This window comes from Myxine glutinosa, chromosome 4 (assembly GCF_964187855.1).
Source record: "Myxine glutinosa chromosome 4, kmMyxGlut1.1, whole genome shotgun sequence".
Classification (NCBI taxonomy): Eukaryota; Metazoa; Chordata; class Myxini; order Myxiniformes; family Myxinidae; genus Myxine; species Myxine glutinosa.
This window is the reverse complement of record NC_136264.1, coordinates 26,991,784-27,010,360: the sequence shown is the minus strand read 5'-3', so window position 1 is coordinate 27,010,360 and position 18,577 is coordinate 26,991,784. Positions and strand designations below refer to the sequence as shown.

The 18,577-nt window shown below is 44.6% G+C and overlaps 1 protein-coding gene across 1 annotated transcript in view; it reads left to right on the top strand.

Moving 5' to 3' along the window:
• Positions 1-14,968, top strand: part of LOC137424530 (endothelin-converting enzyme 1) — an 88,092-nt gene extending 73,124 nt beyond the window's left edge. Inside the window, exons 14-18 of the mRNA XM_068112069.2 lie at positions 10,831-10,941; positions 11,315-11,382; positions 11,818-12,008; positions 13,204-13,299; positions 13,987-14,968. Of these exons, the coding sequence (XP_067968170.2) occupies positions 10,831-10,941; positions 11,315-11,382; positions 11,818-12,008; positions 13,204-13,299; positions 13,987-14,163 (643 nt within the window). The 3' untranslated portion in view covers positions 14,164-14,968. The remainder of the gene's footprint in view (positions 1-10,830; positions 10,942-11,314; positions 11,383-11,817; positions 12,009-13,203; positions 13,300-13,986) is intronic.
• The last annotated feature ends 3,609 nt before the right edge of the window (positions 14,969-18,577 follow it).

Sequence of the window (18,577 nt, the reverse complement as noted above, 5' to 3'; positions counted from 1 at the left end):
TCATACCCTTCCTCCCGTCCATGGTACATGGAATCTTGTGGTGAGGCTGTTGCCCTGAAACAACTTGCTTTCGTCTCCTGGAAAGCAAATCCAACGGAAGGAAATCTCATTTCCTTTCACAAAGCCCGAAACAAGTGTGTGTCCACCCTCAGGAGAGCCAGGAAACAATATCTCACCGTTCTCAAGACTGAACTCTCTTATCTGTCTCCCTCTTGCAAATCCTGGTGGCGTCTGGTCAAATCTGTTTCTGGCGTTTGTTCCCCCTCCATCCCCTCCCTCACCTCAAATGGCTTAACGGCTGACTCCGCACGTGAAAAAGCTGAATGCCTCAACTCTGTGTTTGCCTCTCAATCTTGTGTCCCAAACCCATCCCTCTCTGTACCCACCGTACCCAGTCGTACCCAGCTGCTCCTGGACTCTGTGTCCTTTCCTCCTGACAAGGTGGAAAAGTTTCTGTCAACCCTCGACTCTGATTCTGCAACTGGTCCTGACGGCATCAGCCCACGGGTCCTAAAATCATGTTCTTCCGCTCTTTCACTCCCTCTTTCTGTTCTCTTCACCCTCTCTTTTGCTCAAGGCCATCTGCCATCTGCTTGGAAATCAGCCAACATCACCGCTTTGCACAAAAAAGGTGCAAAAACAGATCCTAGCAACTACAGACCAATCAGCCTTCTCCCAATTATCAGCAAAGTCATGGAATCCATCATTGCTTCAGATATGAAATCTTTCCTCTTCTCCAATGGCTTGATCTCTGATCATCAATTGGGTTTCAGACCTGGTCACTCTACTCTGGACATGCTGCTTCTGCTTTCTGAACAATGGATGGAGGTCCTCAACGCCAAACAGGAAATTAGAGCTGTCTCCCTTGACATTTCACGTGCCTTCGATACGGTCTGGCACCCTGCTCTGCTCACCAAACTCTCCTCCTTTGGTATCCATGGAAATCTCCACGCATGGCTGGCGGACTTCCTCTCTGGTCATAGTCAACGTGAGGCCCTGAATGGGTTTCTCTCATCTCCTCTTCCTCTTCAGGCTGGAGTTCCCCAAGGTAGTGTTCTGGGCCCTGTGCTTTTTCTGGTCTTCATCAATGATCTCTCTGACTCTCTTGAAAATCCTCTCTATCTCTTTGCTGACGACTCTACTCTCTGTCGCTCCATTCCTCATCCCTCAGATCGGCAGTCTGCAGCCTCCTCACTCTCTGCAGACCTGGACAAAATCACGGACTGGGCATCCAAATGGAACATGTCTTTCAATCCTGATAAATCTCACTCTTACGATGTCTCTCCGAAAAGACCGACTGGACAACCCTCCCATCCACTTTCTGAATAATCCTCTCCAAGAAGTTCTGTCACTCAAGCTTTTGGGTCTCACTATTTGCCACGATCTTTCCTGGGAAAACCACATTTCAAATCTGGCCTCCAAAGCCAGTCGCCGACTGGGCATCCTCCGTCGTGCGAAGTCCTTCCTTGGCACACCTGAGCTCCTCACCACATACAAGGCTTTCATCCGCAGCTCTATGGAATACTGCTCTCCCCTCTGGTCTGGTGCTCCTGCCTCACACCTAGCTCGTCTTCACGCTGTTGAAACCAAAGCGTTCAGAATCATTGGAATCTCCCGCGATGAAGCTAACTCCAAGGGCCTTCCACTCACTCACCGCAGGCAGGTTGGTGGTCTTTCCGTCTTCTACCGACTCCTCTCTGGCCTTGCTCCCCCCAGCTCTCTCTGGGCTCTGTCCCCCAAATATTCCTACAGGTCGCACAAGATCTGCCTGCAACCCTCTTATGGTTAAACTGCCAAAATCAAGACTTTCTGCTCACCTTCACTCCTTCATTCCTCTTTTCTCCCGCCTCTGGAACAAACTCCCTCACTCTCTTCAATTCCACTCCACCCTCCAGGTCTTTAAAACAGCTGTTCACCACCATCTCTTATCCTCCCCCATCCAAAACCTTGATCTTTTCTACCCCCGCTAATTTCGGTCCCCTTGTGTTTTATACCTCTCCCCCCCCTTCCCATGCCTCCTCCCCCCAAGCCCTCTCCCTCCCACACTTCTCCCTGCTCTCAAATGTTGTGGTTGTGTGCTTCCCCTTCTCTCCCCATCTTGTCTTCCGCTCCCTCTTTTTGTATATTTTGTTTGTCTGGTTGTTTTGTTAGTGAAATAAATGTTAGCTCTTTCACGAGAATCGATTCAGCATACAAAAAAAAAAAAAAAAAAAAAAAAAAAAAACTCCCTCCCCCCCCCTACCCACCTCCCTATCAACCTCCTCCCCTCTCCCCACCTCCCTATCAACCTCCCTCCCCTCTCCCCACCTCCCTATCAACCTCTCTCCCCCCATCCCCACCTCCCTATCAACCTCCCTCACCCCTCCCCACCTCCCTATCAACCTGCCTCCCCCCTTCCCACCTCCCTATCAACCTGCCTCCCCCATCCCCACCTCCCTATCAACCTCACTCCCCCTCCCCACCTCCCTATCAACCTCACTCTTCCTCCCCACCTCCCTATCAACCTCCTCCCCCCTCTCTACATATGTCATGACAATAACTTATCTTGTTCTTTGGCCATAGTACCATCACACAATAGTCGACACTTACATATGGTGCTTTGACTTTTAACATCCACCAGAGAATAACTATGAGACGAAGTTGTGCAGTCATTGATGGGAAGCCCCAGGAGGACAGTTTTTAATCACCGGGTCAGGAATCAAATCCACATTGGACAGCTCAAACATGAGTAAGCCACCTCAACGCTTTATTTTCTTGCTGGGCCTACATTGTTTTATTATTTAGTCTGTCACCAACAAATCTTGGTTAAACAACGGAGGATAGATTTACTGTAGCCTTCAAGTTTCTTCTTGTCTGATATGACGAGCATGTTATTATCAAATAAATTATCACGCAATATGAGGAACTGTAAATACACACACACAAGCATGGGGGAGGTGGCGTGATTTGCCGCCTCCGTCTTGCCTGGGATGGAAAGGACTGAGGCCACGTCAAATACATCAGTTTAGAAGGCAGTGAAGGCCGAGCTGAAAATGGCAGCTTTGATGGGACGAAATGCACACGAGGAGCCTGGTATCACGCCGTTCGACATGTGTTTGCGACGCGGCCTGGCCCTGCAGCTTGGTGGGACTTGACGGGACCCCCGTGCTGCTTGGATTGAAGGCCCGAGATTTGACAAACTCCCTCTTGCAAAGTTCCACCTGTTGGGGACGAGGGAAGCCGGGTTTTGCGGGATTGAGGACCACACCGAATACGACGCCTTCAATGGGAGTGAGAACCGAGCCGAGAACGGCAGCTTTGAAGAAGCAGAGGGCCACACATGCGGCACCCGGAGTCTCGCTGATGGACATGTGATTGGGATTGGCCTTGCGGCTTATTGGGTTTTACTGACCCCATCATGCTGAGAACGAAAACCGAACTTTGGCAACTCCCTTTTTGCCAAGTTCTGCCTGCATGGGACCGAGTTCCGTGGGATCCAGGACCACGCCGAATAAAACAACTTCAATGGGAGTGACTACTGCGCCTGAGCAGCAGCTTTGTTGGGGCAGAGGGCCACGCTGGGGGCGCCTGGAGTTGTGCCGATCGACATGTGTTTGGGACACGGCCTGGCACCCTGTTCTTGCCTTGCAGATTGCTGAATTTTGCCGACTCTATCCCATCAAGGAAGGATGAGACTGAGGAAGGATGAGACCAAGAGGGAAGAGACCGAGATGGGGAACCCCACCACACAGCATCGGGTCTTCAATATAGTTGTCATGGGTATCTTCATTCACAAGTGAATTGCATGAAGGCTTCCTCATCCTGACCTCCCAACCCTTTCAAAAAGAACAAAATGGCTGACAAAAAAAATGAAAAATCACTCTTAGAGCGACACTTGCGTTACAGATTCGTAACTTCCGTTATTGTGGTTTTCACCCACTGTGGTCTCTGATATTATGCATTATTATTTATCTTCAAAAGGCTTATTATTCACGAACGGTTATTTAAAGTTAAAAAGGCTAACTTTAAATGATACCGGACACCGAACCGGAAAGAAGACAATGAGGTGAAAAAAAGAAGAAGCAGGGTGAACCAAGTTGGCGAGGACGGTGATGTCAGCGCTCGGTAACAAGCCAGGTTTACCGACAGCCGCGAGGGGATTTTGAGTTCCTGGAAGGGACATCCGGCGATAAGAATATTCGCTGGAGTGGAGAAATCTGCATAGACAGATTTGGGGTGCTGAGATTCCGACGAATCCTTGCCTCGTCGCATCGGCTCAAGCCAGAGCCGTCGGCCATTTTGAACACCGTGCTTCGGACACCTGTGAACGTTTGCTTCGTGTCATCTTCACCCCCAACATCCTACCGTCTGTCGGGGATGAGTGGGTGAAACCGCTTCGTCTCCAATTACGTTGCGGTTTGCTGAGGGAGCGGTGAAGGTGCGCCTCTGGAGGGCGCCGTTGTACAGTTTGGCGGGAAGAGCACCCTTGCCCACTGTACACGCTTCGGATATCGGCCGGAGAGCGAGATTCGGGCTTCGACCTGATTTCGTTCCATCGACCGCTGGGGCGAATCCCATTCGCCTTGGGAAAAGTCATAGAGACATTGAGGAGTGTCCATTCATTTGCTGGCAGAGCAGTGAGTTGCTTGACTTTAAATAAGATATATATATATATTATAGAGTGCACTCTTAATGGCCATCTGTTGTACCGTGATACCTGTGTGTGATTTATAATACAAGTTTGTTCATTTATAATCAGTGGAGTGGTTTCACTATTGATTTTCAACACAGGGTAACATATGTTTCTGCTGGGGTTCCTCTCGGGGTTCCGAGGTTTACCGAGACCAGGAGATCGGTGAGGACCCCGTAACAGAAATTGGGGGCTCGTCCAATTGACTCCAATTGACAATTATTGACAATTGGGTCTTCATCCGGGATATAAAATTCCTTAAATTTAGTCCGGGATAGAATTCCCGAGCATTCCCAAATTTTCCAATTTTGGAATATTTTTCCAACATTCCCAAATTTTTCAAAACAATTTTTTTTTTTTAATTTCTTGTGTGAAGGTTAACAGGTGTTAACGGATAGTCACCATGGAGTTTGACGGAGAGAAGTTTACAGCGACCCCCTAATGAGGCACAGTTCCGAGCGTTACTAAAATCGGAACTCTTGATATTGGGCAAACATTTTAGCTTGGAGGTCCGAACTAAAATGAAGAAAACAGAGATGCAGATAGTGGTGATAGAATCTATGGTGGAACTAGGAACATGGAGAGAGGGAGCCTTGGATTGGTTACCAGAAGAACAAGAAAGTGTGGAGCTCCAAAAAACGGAGATGCAATTGAAGAGCCAGGAAAGGTTAGAAGAGAAAAAAGCAGAGGAAAGGAGAATGGAAAGAGAACTCCAGGAAAGGTTAAAAGCAGAGGAAAGGAGAGTGGAAAGAGAACTTCAGGAAAGGTTAAAAGCACAGGAAAGAGAACTCCAGGAAAGGTTAGAAGACAAAAAAGCAGAGGAAATGAGAGCTGCAAGAGAACTCGAAGCAGAGGAGAGAAGAGCCGAAAGGGAGTTAAAGGACCGTGAATTGGCGCGTCAGCAGGAAATTAAAGTCAAAGAGCTGGATTTAATGAGAAAACGGGGAGAGGTACCACCCATGCCGACTGGTTCGACAACTAGTCAAAACACCTGGGATGTTGGCAGACATGTGAGGCTGGTTCCACCCTTCAATGAAAAGGAGGTAGCCAAGTTTTTTTTTACACTTTGAGAAAGTGGCTCAAATGCTAAAATGGCCGGAGGAGTCCTGGACCATATTAGTACAAAGTGTTCTGGTGGGTAAAGCTCAAGATATTTATTCGGCTTTACCGATTGAGCAATGTGCAGATTATGAGATAGTAAAGAAAACCATTCTCGAAGCCTATGAATTGGTCCCTGAAGCTTACCGGCAAAAATTCCAGAACGCCAGGAAGAGGGAGAATGAGACCCATGTGGAGTTTGCCCGAATGAAGGAAACCATGTTTGATCGGTGGTGTGATTCAAAAGAAGTCGGGAAAGACTTCGAACTATTGCGACAATTGATCCTGGTGGAGGAATTCCAACAGTGTGTCCATGAGGACATTAAAGTACATCTGGAGGAAAGGAAAGTACCAAAGTTGTATGAGGCAGCAACCATGGCGGATGACTATGCCTTAACACACAGGATGAGGTTCCATAAACCTACCTTCCCACCTAGAGTTCGCACGGAGAGTTATGATACATCTGGTGCGGAGAACGAAGATTCAGGGGGGCGGCCTCGAGATGAAAATGAGGACCACTCTGATACCACAACTTCTAGAAATCAGAAGACTGCGGTTCCAAGACAGACCTATCGTCCGGGGGGCTCGAGGCAGACCGCCGCCCCCATGCCTTGGCAGACCACGAGGTTCTCCTCCGGGCCTACTTGCACCTTTTGCCATAAACCTGGACACTTGATGTCCAACTGTTATGCTCTGGGAAAGGAAAATCAGGAGTGGAGTTCGACTAGTACGACTCCAAATGCGATGGCCATTGTGAGAAATCGCCCTCAAAAGGGTTACCAACCATTTATTTCCGAGGGGTTTGTGTCCTTGGATGGAGACTCGACTAACCAGAAACCGGTTAGGGTCTTGAGGGACACAGGAGCACATCAGTCTTTGATGCTTGAAGGCACTTTGCCAGTGTCAGAGGAGACGGCAACTGGTGATAGTGTTCGTTTACAGGGGATTGGTGGCGGTGTTAGAGCTCCACTTCATGTCATCCATTTGGAGTCTGATTTGGTGTCAGGACCGGTCACCGTAGGTTTACAAGCCACTCTTCCTGTAGAGGGAGTATCTGTTGTTATCGGGAATGATTTGGCCGGTGGTCAAGTTTATGGTAACCCGATGGTTGTTAAAAAGCCCAGCAGGGAAAATACCACCACACCAGTTAGGGATGGCGACAAAAGTAGCAAGTTATTTGTAGGGGGACTGAACTTCAAAACAAAGGAAGAAGTTCTGACCTCTGTCTTCAACAAATATGGACCGCTTTTGGAAGTGCGGTTGGTAAAAGACAGGGAAACGCAAAAGTCAAGAGGGTTCGGCTTTGTCACGTTTGCAAGCACAAAGGACGCCAAAGAGGCAGAGAAGAAATGGAATGGCAAGGATTTGGAGGGTCGGACCATAACAGTAGGGAAGGCATTTCATAGGTGTCGTGGGGGCTACAGAAGAGGACAATAGAGGAGTAGTGTTGGTGGTGGCTGCAATCGATATTATTATGGAGGCTCCCAGAGTTACGGCAGCTCCCGAAGGAAGGATTATCAGAGTCGTGGCCGAGAAGGAGACCGTTATTCACGTGGCTACAGTGGCAAGTGGTCCAACCGTGATTATTAGGAAAGTTAGAAAGAATGGAAGCACTGAATGCTGCGGAGCAGCCGAGACAAGATTCCTACACGGATTAACCGTGAACGCCACGTTCCTAAAGGCGTCCATGTAGTGAACTTTCCTACACGGACTAACCGTGAACTCCACGTTCCTTAAGGCGTCCATGTAGTGGATACTCAGCTCGGCCTCCCGGGAAAAGGTGCTATCGATGGGCTTGGCTTGACTTTGGATATTTGATCAACCCCTTAACCTTCATTCAAGAAAAACTAAAAGTAAAAAAATATCAGAGGGTGATGAGATGGAGTTTGGCTTTGAAGGAGTTCAACTTGGAAATTGAGCACGTAAAGGGCAGGGACAATGTCGTTGCTGATGCTTTGTCCAGAGTGAATTAACTTTGGAAATCTCTGTGGGTTGTGTAAAATGTTGTTGCTTTATTTTTGGGAACTATGGATTGTTGTTGCTCACAGGAATTGATGATTTGGGGGTGAGCTTACTTTGGTTTGTGTAAAGAGTTTGGCCTACAAAGAAAGTTTTCAATACGTTCAAACTTTCTTTCTTGAGGGGGGGAAGTGTTACGGATTCGTAACTTCCGTTATTGTGGTTTTCACCCACTGGACGTGTCTCTGATATTATGCATTATTATTTATCTTCAAAAGGCTTATTATTCACGAACGGTTATTTAAAGTTAAAAAGGCTAACTTTAAATGATACCGGACACCGAACCGGAAAGAAGACAATGAGGTGAAAAAAAGAAGAAGCAGGGCGAACCAAGTTGGAGAGGACGGTGACGTCAGCGCTCGGTAACGAGCCAGGTTTACCGACAGCCGCGAGGGGATTTTGAGTTCCTGGAAGGGACATCCGGCGATAAGAATATTCGCTGGAGTGGAGAAATCTGCGTACACAGATTTGGGGCGCTGAGATTCTGACGAATCCTTGCCTCGTCGCATCGGCTCAAGCCAGAGCCGTCGGCCATTTTGAACCCCGTGCTTCGGGCACCTGTGAACGTTTGCTTCGTGTCATCTTCACCCCAAACATCCTACCGTCTGTCGGGGATGAGTGGGTGAAACCGCTTCGTCTCCAATTATGTTGCGGTTTGCTGAGGGAGCGGTGAAGGTGCGCCTCTGGAGGGCGCCGTTGTACAGTTTGGCGGGAAGAGCACCCTTGCCCACTGTACACGCTTCGGATATCGGCCGGAGAGCGAGATTCGGGCTTCGACCGGATTTTGTTCCATCGACCGCTGGAGCGAATCCCATTCGCCTTGGGAAAAGTCATAGAGACATTGAGGAGTGTCCATTCATTTGCTGGCAGAGCAGTGAGTTGCTTGACTTTATATAAGATATATATAGAGTGCACTCTTAATGGCTATCTGTTATACCGTGATACCTGTGTGTGATTTATAATACAAGTTTGTTCATTTATAATCAGTGGAGTGGTTTCACTATTGATTTTCAACACAGGGTAACATATTTTTCTGCCGGGGTTCCTCTCGGGGTTCGGAGGTTTACCGAAACCAGGAGATCGGTGAGGACCCCGTAACACTTGGCAAAACAGAATAAAGTAGAATGGCACTCAGTAGAGCATCCTTTTAACCTCAAAAATAATTAGTCCTTGAATTCAGTGACCTGATATGCAAATAATGTTCAAAGTTTAAGTCAATCGGATGAATATTGAGGATTTTAGAAATTCGAAAAAAAGTGGTTGACCTTTGGCCTATGTTGATCTTTTGGCCTATGTTGATCTCAAATAGTTGGTGATTGAATTTAGTTAGCCGATATGGGAATTGTATTCAAATTTCAAGTCAATTGGATGAAAATTGAGGATTTTAGAAATTTGAAAAAAGTGGTTGACCTTTGGCCTATGTTGACCTTTTGGCCTGAAAAATATATAGAATTTTGTCGGACCAAAAACTCCAAAAGTTGCGTGATGGACCGAAACTTTGTCCGACCAAAGTTTTGTGATTATCAGTTTCAAATTGTGACCTGTAGGCAAGTATAAGTGAGCGAACACACAAACAAACACACACAAACCAGTGATCAACATACTTGTCAAAAAAATTATTTTCTTTGGCCAAGTAATAAAACAAACATCAAGTGCTAACAGTGAGAATACTTTTGCATCAGAAACGGAGCTTTATCGAGAGGGTTTGAGCCCATTAATTAATTGCAGGTGCCAAAAGGTCGAGTTGATTTGAGCACTGATATTGAACAAGCCTTATCCTGGCATTATTTTTTTTGTCCTTCATCACCGCAATTTACCCCACCATGCTTACACCTGGCCACATACACAGTACTTACAAGCTTACGTGACACATGGTACCATGCATGCCATTGGTAATGTGCAAAATAAATTCAATTAGCCATTTTGTGCACCTGCTTAGCATTCTAATTTGTAATTCAAGACTTTGCATTCATATTTAGTTAATTTATCCATCTTTACCTGCGACGTGCTGCAGGTCTACAAGAGCTCCTCATCGTTGTTGTTTTTTTGGTTCTTGTTGGGTCATCTTTGAAATGTGCACCCACCCATTGGTCAGATAGCTGTCGGACTCCACCCACATTTGTCGCTTAACTCCACCTGCTATGGCATGGCACACAGACGAAATAATATGGAACCATTATTGGTTTTGTGGTGGGTCTAAAATATCAGGTCTGTTGGTCTCTGCTGATTAAACACTGCCCTGGTTTGTTTTGTCAGATTTCCATTGGCTTTGTTTGGGTCGAGTGTTATTCTTGATGAGGGACCCCAAAAAATCTAATCAAAGTTGAATAATAGGCTCCCTAAGAAAATAGCGTTTCGTAATTTTTGAACGGCCCCACATTGGGGTTAAACAATCCGTGACCGTGTGATGAACTACCTCACGCTGATATAACCGTGGTGTCGTAGGTCAGAGGTGTCAAGTTAATCTTTTAATAGCACATTAAATGTGTTTCCCAATTGTGCTGTTCATCTTTTAAGGGTGCTTTAAAATGCGTGTTTCCCAATCGGCCCGTTACCAGATTTTGTCGCAGTTTGTGACCACCGTGTGGTCATTCCTGTTTTTCTCCAGAAGGCAACTATTTCTTCATATACTTTTTGTCAATTAAAGAAAGTTCTGCTTTTGTTTTGTTTTGTTCCCCCACTTCTTGAATGCCATGTCTGGGTGTCCCCTGGTGGCTAACTTGTGGATTGCAAGCCTTTTATGCCTTTTGGTGACAGACAAACAGCAACAGTGTGAGAGACAGAGACAGAGACAGAGATAGTCTGAGTCTGAGTGTGAGAGAATGTGAGATGGTGCGAAAGAAAATACGGTAATAAGTGGAGTTTGAGTTTGTGTGTTTCTTGTCATTGATGTAAAAGTACATTAATATCTCCCAATGGCCTTCTCCTACATGTAACACATGTACAAGCTCCTCCATAAACCTTGGATCACTGGAAAATATTTTTAATTTTGTTGTTTGAGCCGAGGTCAAAATTCATTTGTTTCCTCGTGCGATCGCCCTCAGGTGGAGCATGACTCCAACCACGGTTAACGCCTACTATTCCTCAACCAGCAACAACATAGTGTTTCCTGCCGGCATCCTGCAACCACCATTCTTCAGCAGGGGCTTTCCTAAGTATGCTGTACATGCCATTTTAAAAGTTACTTTTGCATAGGTTAAAATTTTATTTATTTAATTTATTAATATCGAGTCAACATTTATGCATAATTACATCATTATTTGCTTAATAATATTATTATATACACAATATTATTATGTCACATTATATGGAGAGGGCAAACTCAAATCAAATTACTGTACTGCCTCTTGGGAGCTGTATATACAGACCTTCACTCACGGAGAAGGGATAAAATTGGATATGTATTAGAGTGTTGAATAAATAAGATTGGAAACAAATAATGAATGGAAATAAGTCAGGTAGACAGCGATGTGCAGGTATATTTTATGTGGTGCGAATGTGTGACCCTCTGATGCATTTTTGACCCAGATCGCTAAACTTTGGTGGCATCGGGATGGTCATGGGTCATGAGCTGACCCATGCCTTTGATGATAAAGGTAAGACTTTGTTTGATTAATTGATTATCTGCTGTTACTCTCCCGTCTATGTTTTTTACAGTGCACTCGAAAGATTATTATTTAACCACAATTTGGGTATTTAGGGATTGGCATCACGTATAGATTAGACCAAGCCGGTCTGGCACATTGTCGATCCAATGAAGGTCATTGATGAGCGGGCTGGGTTTTCACAAACGGTCTGATAGCAGCATGGCAATTTGCGAAAGACTAGCCCCAGAATGCTTACTCCTGCTGGCTTCAGCCAGATTTGAACCCACCACTGAGATCCTGGTTTCCAGTTCCAGTGTCCTTAGACCCAGGACTGCTGTCATACCTCCAAACGTCATATTAATGTGCAACGCCAGAGCTATGTTTCCACACTTTCCCATTTTGCAGCAACATCTCGGTTTCTCCGTTTTGCCTTTAATTTGCCAGGTCGACAGTACAATGCTGAGGGAAACCTAGAGCCATGGTGGAGTAATGGCAGCGTGCGAGCATTTTGGAGGCGTACTGCCTGCGTGCAGAAGCAATACGGCACATTCGCTGTGAATGGAGAGCAGCTGGATGGACGTCAGACCCTTGGAGAGAACATTGCAGACAATAATGGCCTAAACTCGGCTTTCCAGGTGAGAGTCTAGCGTGGAGGCTTCAGCCATTTAATAACCCGTGATGCTTCACAACTTACATTGTTATCAACCCGGATCTTCCAGTTCCTGCTATTTTATGTATATCAATCATACCTAACCATGAGGAAGTGTTTAATGTGGAAGGGGATGCTGAATGTACTGTAGAAGTTAAAATGGATCAATAAAGACCATTCCGTTTCACATAAGATGGAGGTAGACATCTTAAAGTCATCTTGTTCCAACTTCAGAACTTTGGTAAATAACACACAGAATAACAAAGGTGTCTGCCAAAAATACTTTGGTCAGAATGTGTGGCTAGTGCTGAGATTGCCTTTTAGCTCTCGTGGTGTAAGTAACCACAGCATTTTCAGACAAATTCCGTGTGCCTTCACCGCACGCCAGACTCCATCGTGCCACAGTATCTTGAGTCGGAGTTAAGTCCATGGAACACAAAATGGGCATTTGGAATTCTTGAGCTGCAGTTTTGATTATTCAGACTGGCTCATTGGTGCTGATCTATTATGCTTTGGTCTGTCGGTGTTAATCGGTAAAATACGTTTTAGGAAGTGGAGGGAAAGCTGATGTATGCAAAAGGCAAGGAGGGTTTAAAAATGGGGGCACTTTTGCATGTATAACATGTAGATGACCACCAATGGCTGAATCATATTATGTGGAATGATAACTTGTTGACTGATAGGATGGCCTAGACCTAGAGGTATGCACACCTGCCTCTGAGATTTCTAGCCTGGGTTCAGATGTCATTCCAGCTATGAACTGTTTCATGGGCAGGGCCCAGGTATCAATGCGTGTGCCGTCACTCTGACGGATGCTAAGCTGTGTATCCCATCTCCTGGCATTCGTTTGTGGACATTGACGATCTCACGGTGTTCTTCGCAAAGAGTAGGTGAGCTGTCGCCGGCACCCTGTCCAAATCCCAAATTCCTTCCCCGACTTCCTGCATCGGAGTGGCACCCCACCCAGAAGTGCAACCCGATCCAAGAATCTGCCTCGGCAGAACCACTTTGCATAGAGCATTGTGCATGATATAGTAATTTGAGGAGGAAGCTTTATAAAGCACGGAATTCTTGATCGTGTTTTAGATATCATATCAAAACCAACATAAGGAAAAATAAAATCTTTAAACTCATTTTATTGGAGCCATGCATGATGCAGCTCTCGGAATGCTTCATTTCAGGCGTATGAGGAATGGGTGAAGAAGAACGGGGAGGAACAGACTTTGCCTGGACTGGAATTCACCAACCGCCAACTTTTCTTCCTTAGTTTTGCACAGGTGAGCATTGAAGCCCCAAAAACAATTTATTTACCAAACTCAACAAATGGCATCATACAGTCAGTCATTCCACAGGTTTTGAAGTCAAAGCATCAAAATACACTCGGCTCGGCTAATTCAAATTGATAAATTCCGGAGACCATTCAAATTGAAGTGAACTAGCAAGGAATCCGTATTTATGGACAATTCATCCCCTCACTTTTATGATGTCTATGGCGTATTTTATTATGACTTAGATGCCGCTCTTCCACCAGGTGGCACTATACGATACATATTTACATCGAGAGAATTGGGCTCCTCCCCCACCCTGAACCCCCTGGACCATGAATTGTTTTACCCTCCAAGTCTAAAACCCCGCCCCTTGTCCCGTGCTCACCACAAGTACAACCACCGGTTTTCAACTCGTTCCGTCCAGTGGTTCAAGAGGATATAGAAGTCCAACACACACAATCGAACAAAGCATGATATTTAATACAATTTCCCAATTCCTTTGATGCCCGTGAAAGGAATGGTTCCTCTTCTTCATTCTAGTGTAAAAAAAAAAAAAAAATATTTGACCATGATCAGGTTTTCGTAAACATAAACCAACCACAAACCTCAGTGGTTTGAGCACAAATTGCGACTGCCATTCTTCGGGATTAAATGGTGTCGGTCTTTGGTTGTCCTCTTGATTGTTTTATTTTGCAGATCTGGTGCGCAGTGCGTACGCCCGAGAGCGAGCATGAGGGATTGTTGGCCGACGTGCACAGCCCACCACGTTTCCGCGTCCTGGGCTCCATTGCAAACTCCCCGGATTTCGCTCGTCATTTCGGATGTCCCTTGGGGTCACCCATGAACCCAGCTGAGAAGTGCACGGTGTGGTGATGCTTCCATGCATCCCTCAGGCCGTATCCGTTCTCTCCAGTTTGCACTGAACATCCAGACCATTCCAGAACTTTGAAACCAAAGATCCGTAGCGTTTGTTGTTGGATTAGTAAAACCGCAATGGCTACCACTCCAGCACCTATTGACCTTGGCACTCGATATCCCAGAATTCCTGCAGTTCTGGATTGTTTGACACGGGGTTCCAAAAAGTTGGCTCACTCCAGAATTCCGGCTCCAACAGCTTTTCAATTCCCAGCAACACAACTTGGTGGTTTCATTTCTCTTTCTACACTCCGTGCTTTCAACTCTGGTGTTGTGGAAATTGTTGTTGATAAGGAATCGTACGCTGTGCACAATATGATAAAGCAAGGGAAAGTCTTCAGGCAGGTTATGCACTCATCTTCACTCGAACCTTTTTTTAATACAATAGTCTAGTTATAGCAAGAATATGGCATTCCATGATTCCATTGATTGGTGGGCTGGTAGTTGGAATTTTTTTGGACTGTGACTCACCCACCCCCAAAAGGCCAACTCTACTGTCAAAAAACATTGAAAAATATAAATAAAGGCCGATTTCTAAACATACGGCCTTGGCATCCCCCCCCCCCCCCCCCCCCACATTTAACCTTGTACAGCTCCACCTGCAATAATAGCGCTTCACCAACTAGACATAATATCGGTTTAGTTAATTTTTCCACTCTGGGTTTCTGGATTTTGATTATTTTTATTGCAAAAAACACCTTACTTTTTTTCACTGTATGGTGTATTGAGTCAATCAGTCCATTAAACGGGATTGTCCACCAAAGATGTTTGTTAAAATAATACTGCCCATAATGAGTGTTCCTCATATTGGGACTCCACTGTAAGTTTGCTCTGCCTGGTACACAGCAACATTGAAATGTGCTGATCTTTGTTGGCACCAAAGACAGCATGGTGGTGGCAGCTGACATCGGTAAATTCTAGATAGGGCTTCGGCATTGTATTGAACTTTTCCAAAGCCATATTTAACAAGTTATATATATATATATATATATATATATATATTTACGCCAAAGAAGCACACTGACCCTATGACATGACACTATCATAGGGTCAGTGTGCTTCTTTGGCTCAATTTAATATTCCTGACTGCAAACCTCCTAACTGGTGATGAGCAGGGCAGAGACAATGTGTTTGCGTGGCAGCAGGCGACACTTGTTGCTAACAGGTCGTGCAGCAATCGCTGGGGTAAAACTCGATCTGCGCCTTGCTTCCTTGTCAAGTTAGGGGGATATATATATATATATATATATATATATATATATATATATATATATATATATATATATATATATATATATATATATATATATATATATATATAAACACTTGGTGAGAGGATTTGAAGACAGGGTAAACATGGTGAATGGTTTTAGCTTGCTATGAAACCTGCTTTGAAATGTTTAATGACTTGAAGACCATACCTTTGCACCAAACACCATGTTAAATGTTGGATGGATGGGTCTTTGCTTCCAGGTACCATGAAATGCTGGATTGATTTTTGATTGGCATCTGGTGCACCTTCCTCCTATCCCCATCCCTCCACGCCAACTATGGGTTATCTCATGCTTAACCAAAGTACAAATGACTTCTTTTTTTTTTTGATACTTTTACTGAAGATAATGTGACGATTCGAACCCATGTGTCCTTATATGCATTATATATAATGCCATAATCGGCATTATCAATGCAAAACAAACATGGCCTTTTTGTGGTCTTTTGTCATGTTAAGGTCTTCAAATACTTTGTTTTTTATTTCAGGCTACATTGCGAACACCTAATATAAGTTATTCATTCCTAGTTGCCCAATTTCCCTGGGTTTTCACTCTCTTGTTGGTAAAAAGACCAAAATTGAATGATTGTATAATTATGCAGTAACTTCACCCGTGGACGTACATTTTTCAGAACAAAATGGCACATGTTTCTTGCATCCCCATCCCCTGCTCACATTTACTGAGCTTGAAGGAAATAGATTGGACAACAGAATTATCATCTCCTTTGAAAGACCTCATGCTCCACAATGCGTCACCCTGGTCACGTGCTTCACGAGGATGGCGGTTTGTTTTATCGTATGCTTCAAATCGAGGTTAGTAATTGCACTCCAAATGACTCACTCGGAAGTGATATTGACATCGCGGCGTGTAGATCTACAAACAAGGATACTCATGAATTTGAGTTTCACGGAATATTTTTGAGGTTTGTTTTTTTGAAGCTGTTCGTTCTTGTAACATGGAAGTTTCCCACCTGTGTGTGTGAGAGACAAACTACTTTAGTTCTATAGTTGATACGCTACATTGTTCACCTGTGCTCATTCGAATCCCATATCGTGAGGTGTGCGACAAGCCAAGTAGGTATAGTAATGTGTCGTTAAATTTGCATTCATTTTGAGCATTATTTAATAAATAAAATTGTGTGGTGTATTTTCAAAATTAAAATTTTGAAATGAGAACAATTTGCTTACATTTGTGTTTTGCTGAACGTCTAATTTTGAACCCTGCAGTGTGCTCACAGATGAGATTTTGACCCATCTGGACCTCATGTAGGATATTGTAATGATTGGCAGGATAGCCGAGAGGTGTGCATGCAGTACATAAATATTATTGGGTAAAATGCCAGGGGCATAGAAAAGGCCCCTTTATATAAGGGTATGGGCCATGTGGCAAAGTATAGAAAAGAAGGGACATTCCATAGCTTGGAGAAAATACCAAACAATACAAAATAAGGCACATTCAAAAAAATCTCGTGTGCATGCTGTACTACCCTTGTGTTCTTAGGAGGAACCAAGTAATGCTCTATAAAAGTTCATATAAAGGGGCACCCTACATCTGCAAATAAAATACATTTACTTCTTCATGTAGCTGGATTAATCAAATTGGCGCCCCTTTATATTAACTTTTCTAGAGCATTACTTGGTTCTATCCCGATGCCACCAAATTTAAGTCCCCCATGACCTTTAAGACCCCTAAAAACCCAAAATACTCAGACTCAAAAGACCCCGAAGACCTAAAAGAGCCCAAAGACCCAATAGCCCCCATAGACCCAAAATACCTCGAGGACCAAAAATAACCAAACAAGTCACAAAGACCACGAGGACCCTTAAGACCCCAAAGTCCCGTAATACACTTTAGACCCATTAGACCAGCTTGGACCCTTGACCATTTAGAGCTTTACACCACTTGGACATTTTTAAGAGTACAAATAAATAATATCACCAATATTACAAATGAATGTGTACAAAAGAAATGGTTGTATTATGATTGGTGTAAATCATGACAACACAGCAATTCACGTACAGTCATGTCATTATCCTCAGTTAAAACAAGCCTGTGCCTCTGTAGCGACGTGTGGTGAGTGAGCGTTGCGAGTTGAGCCACGCTCGTACAAACAAGAAAGAGCAATCAGAGATTGCAGACCCTTGCCAGGACATGTTTGTGTGGTGTTTGCTTGCTGCTGTGTTTGTGTGGTGTATTGACGACATAGATTTATGTTCATAGAGCACACAAACACACCTTTTCTGGTTTATTGTATCGATTAACATTCCAATCATGTGTATGTTATAGACGTACTCACATTCCAATTGTACCTATAAACGTACACACATTCTAATAATACATACACTACAAATAAAAACACGTTTCTAATAGCATGTACATTTTTGACATACTCACATTCTTAATTGATGTTGATGTACCATACTCGGCAACGGTTGCTAGAGTGAGATGTGCATGGAAGAAGTTTCGGGAACTGAGTGGTGTGCTGATGAGGAGGGGAGTGTCGTTGAAGCTGAAGGGAAAGGTGTATGCTGCATGTGTGAGAAGTGTTATGATTTATGGGAGCGAGACATGGGTAATGAACGTAGAACAGCAACGAAGGTTGGAAAGGGTGGAAATGTGAATGGTTCGATGGATGTGCGGAGTATCGTTGAGAGAGAGGAAGACAAATGATGAATTGCGAAAAATGATGGGAATAGAGCCTGTGATGGATGCTGTGAAGAGGAACAGGTTGAGATGGTTTGGTCATGTGTTGAGGAAGGATGAAAGTGACTGGTTGAGAAGAGTGATCGAAATGAATGTAGAAGGAAGTAGAGGACGGGGAAGACCGAGAAAGACTTGGCCAAAGATGGTGGAAGAAGAAATGCGGGCAAGGGGGTTAACAAGGAGAGATGCAGAAAATAGGGCAAGATGGAGAAGATTGTCATGGGGACCGCAAGGCTAACCCCCGCTCTAGCAGGGAAAATGGCCTTAAAATGCATGTTGTTGTGTTGTTGTTAGTAGGGAGATAATGGGGCTTCCAGGACACCCATGTATTTAGATGGGACTTTTTCCCAAACTGCCCATTTTTCCCCTTATTACCGCGACACCCCTTTCTCCTTTTA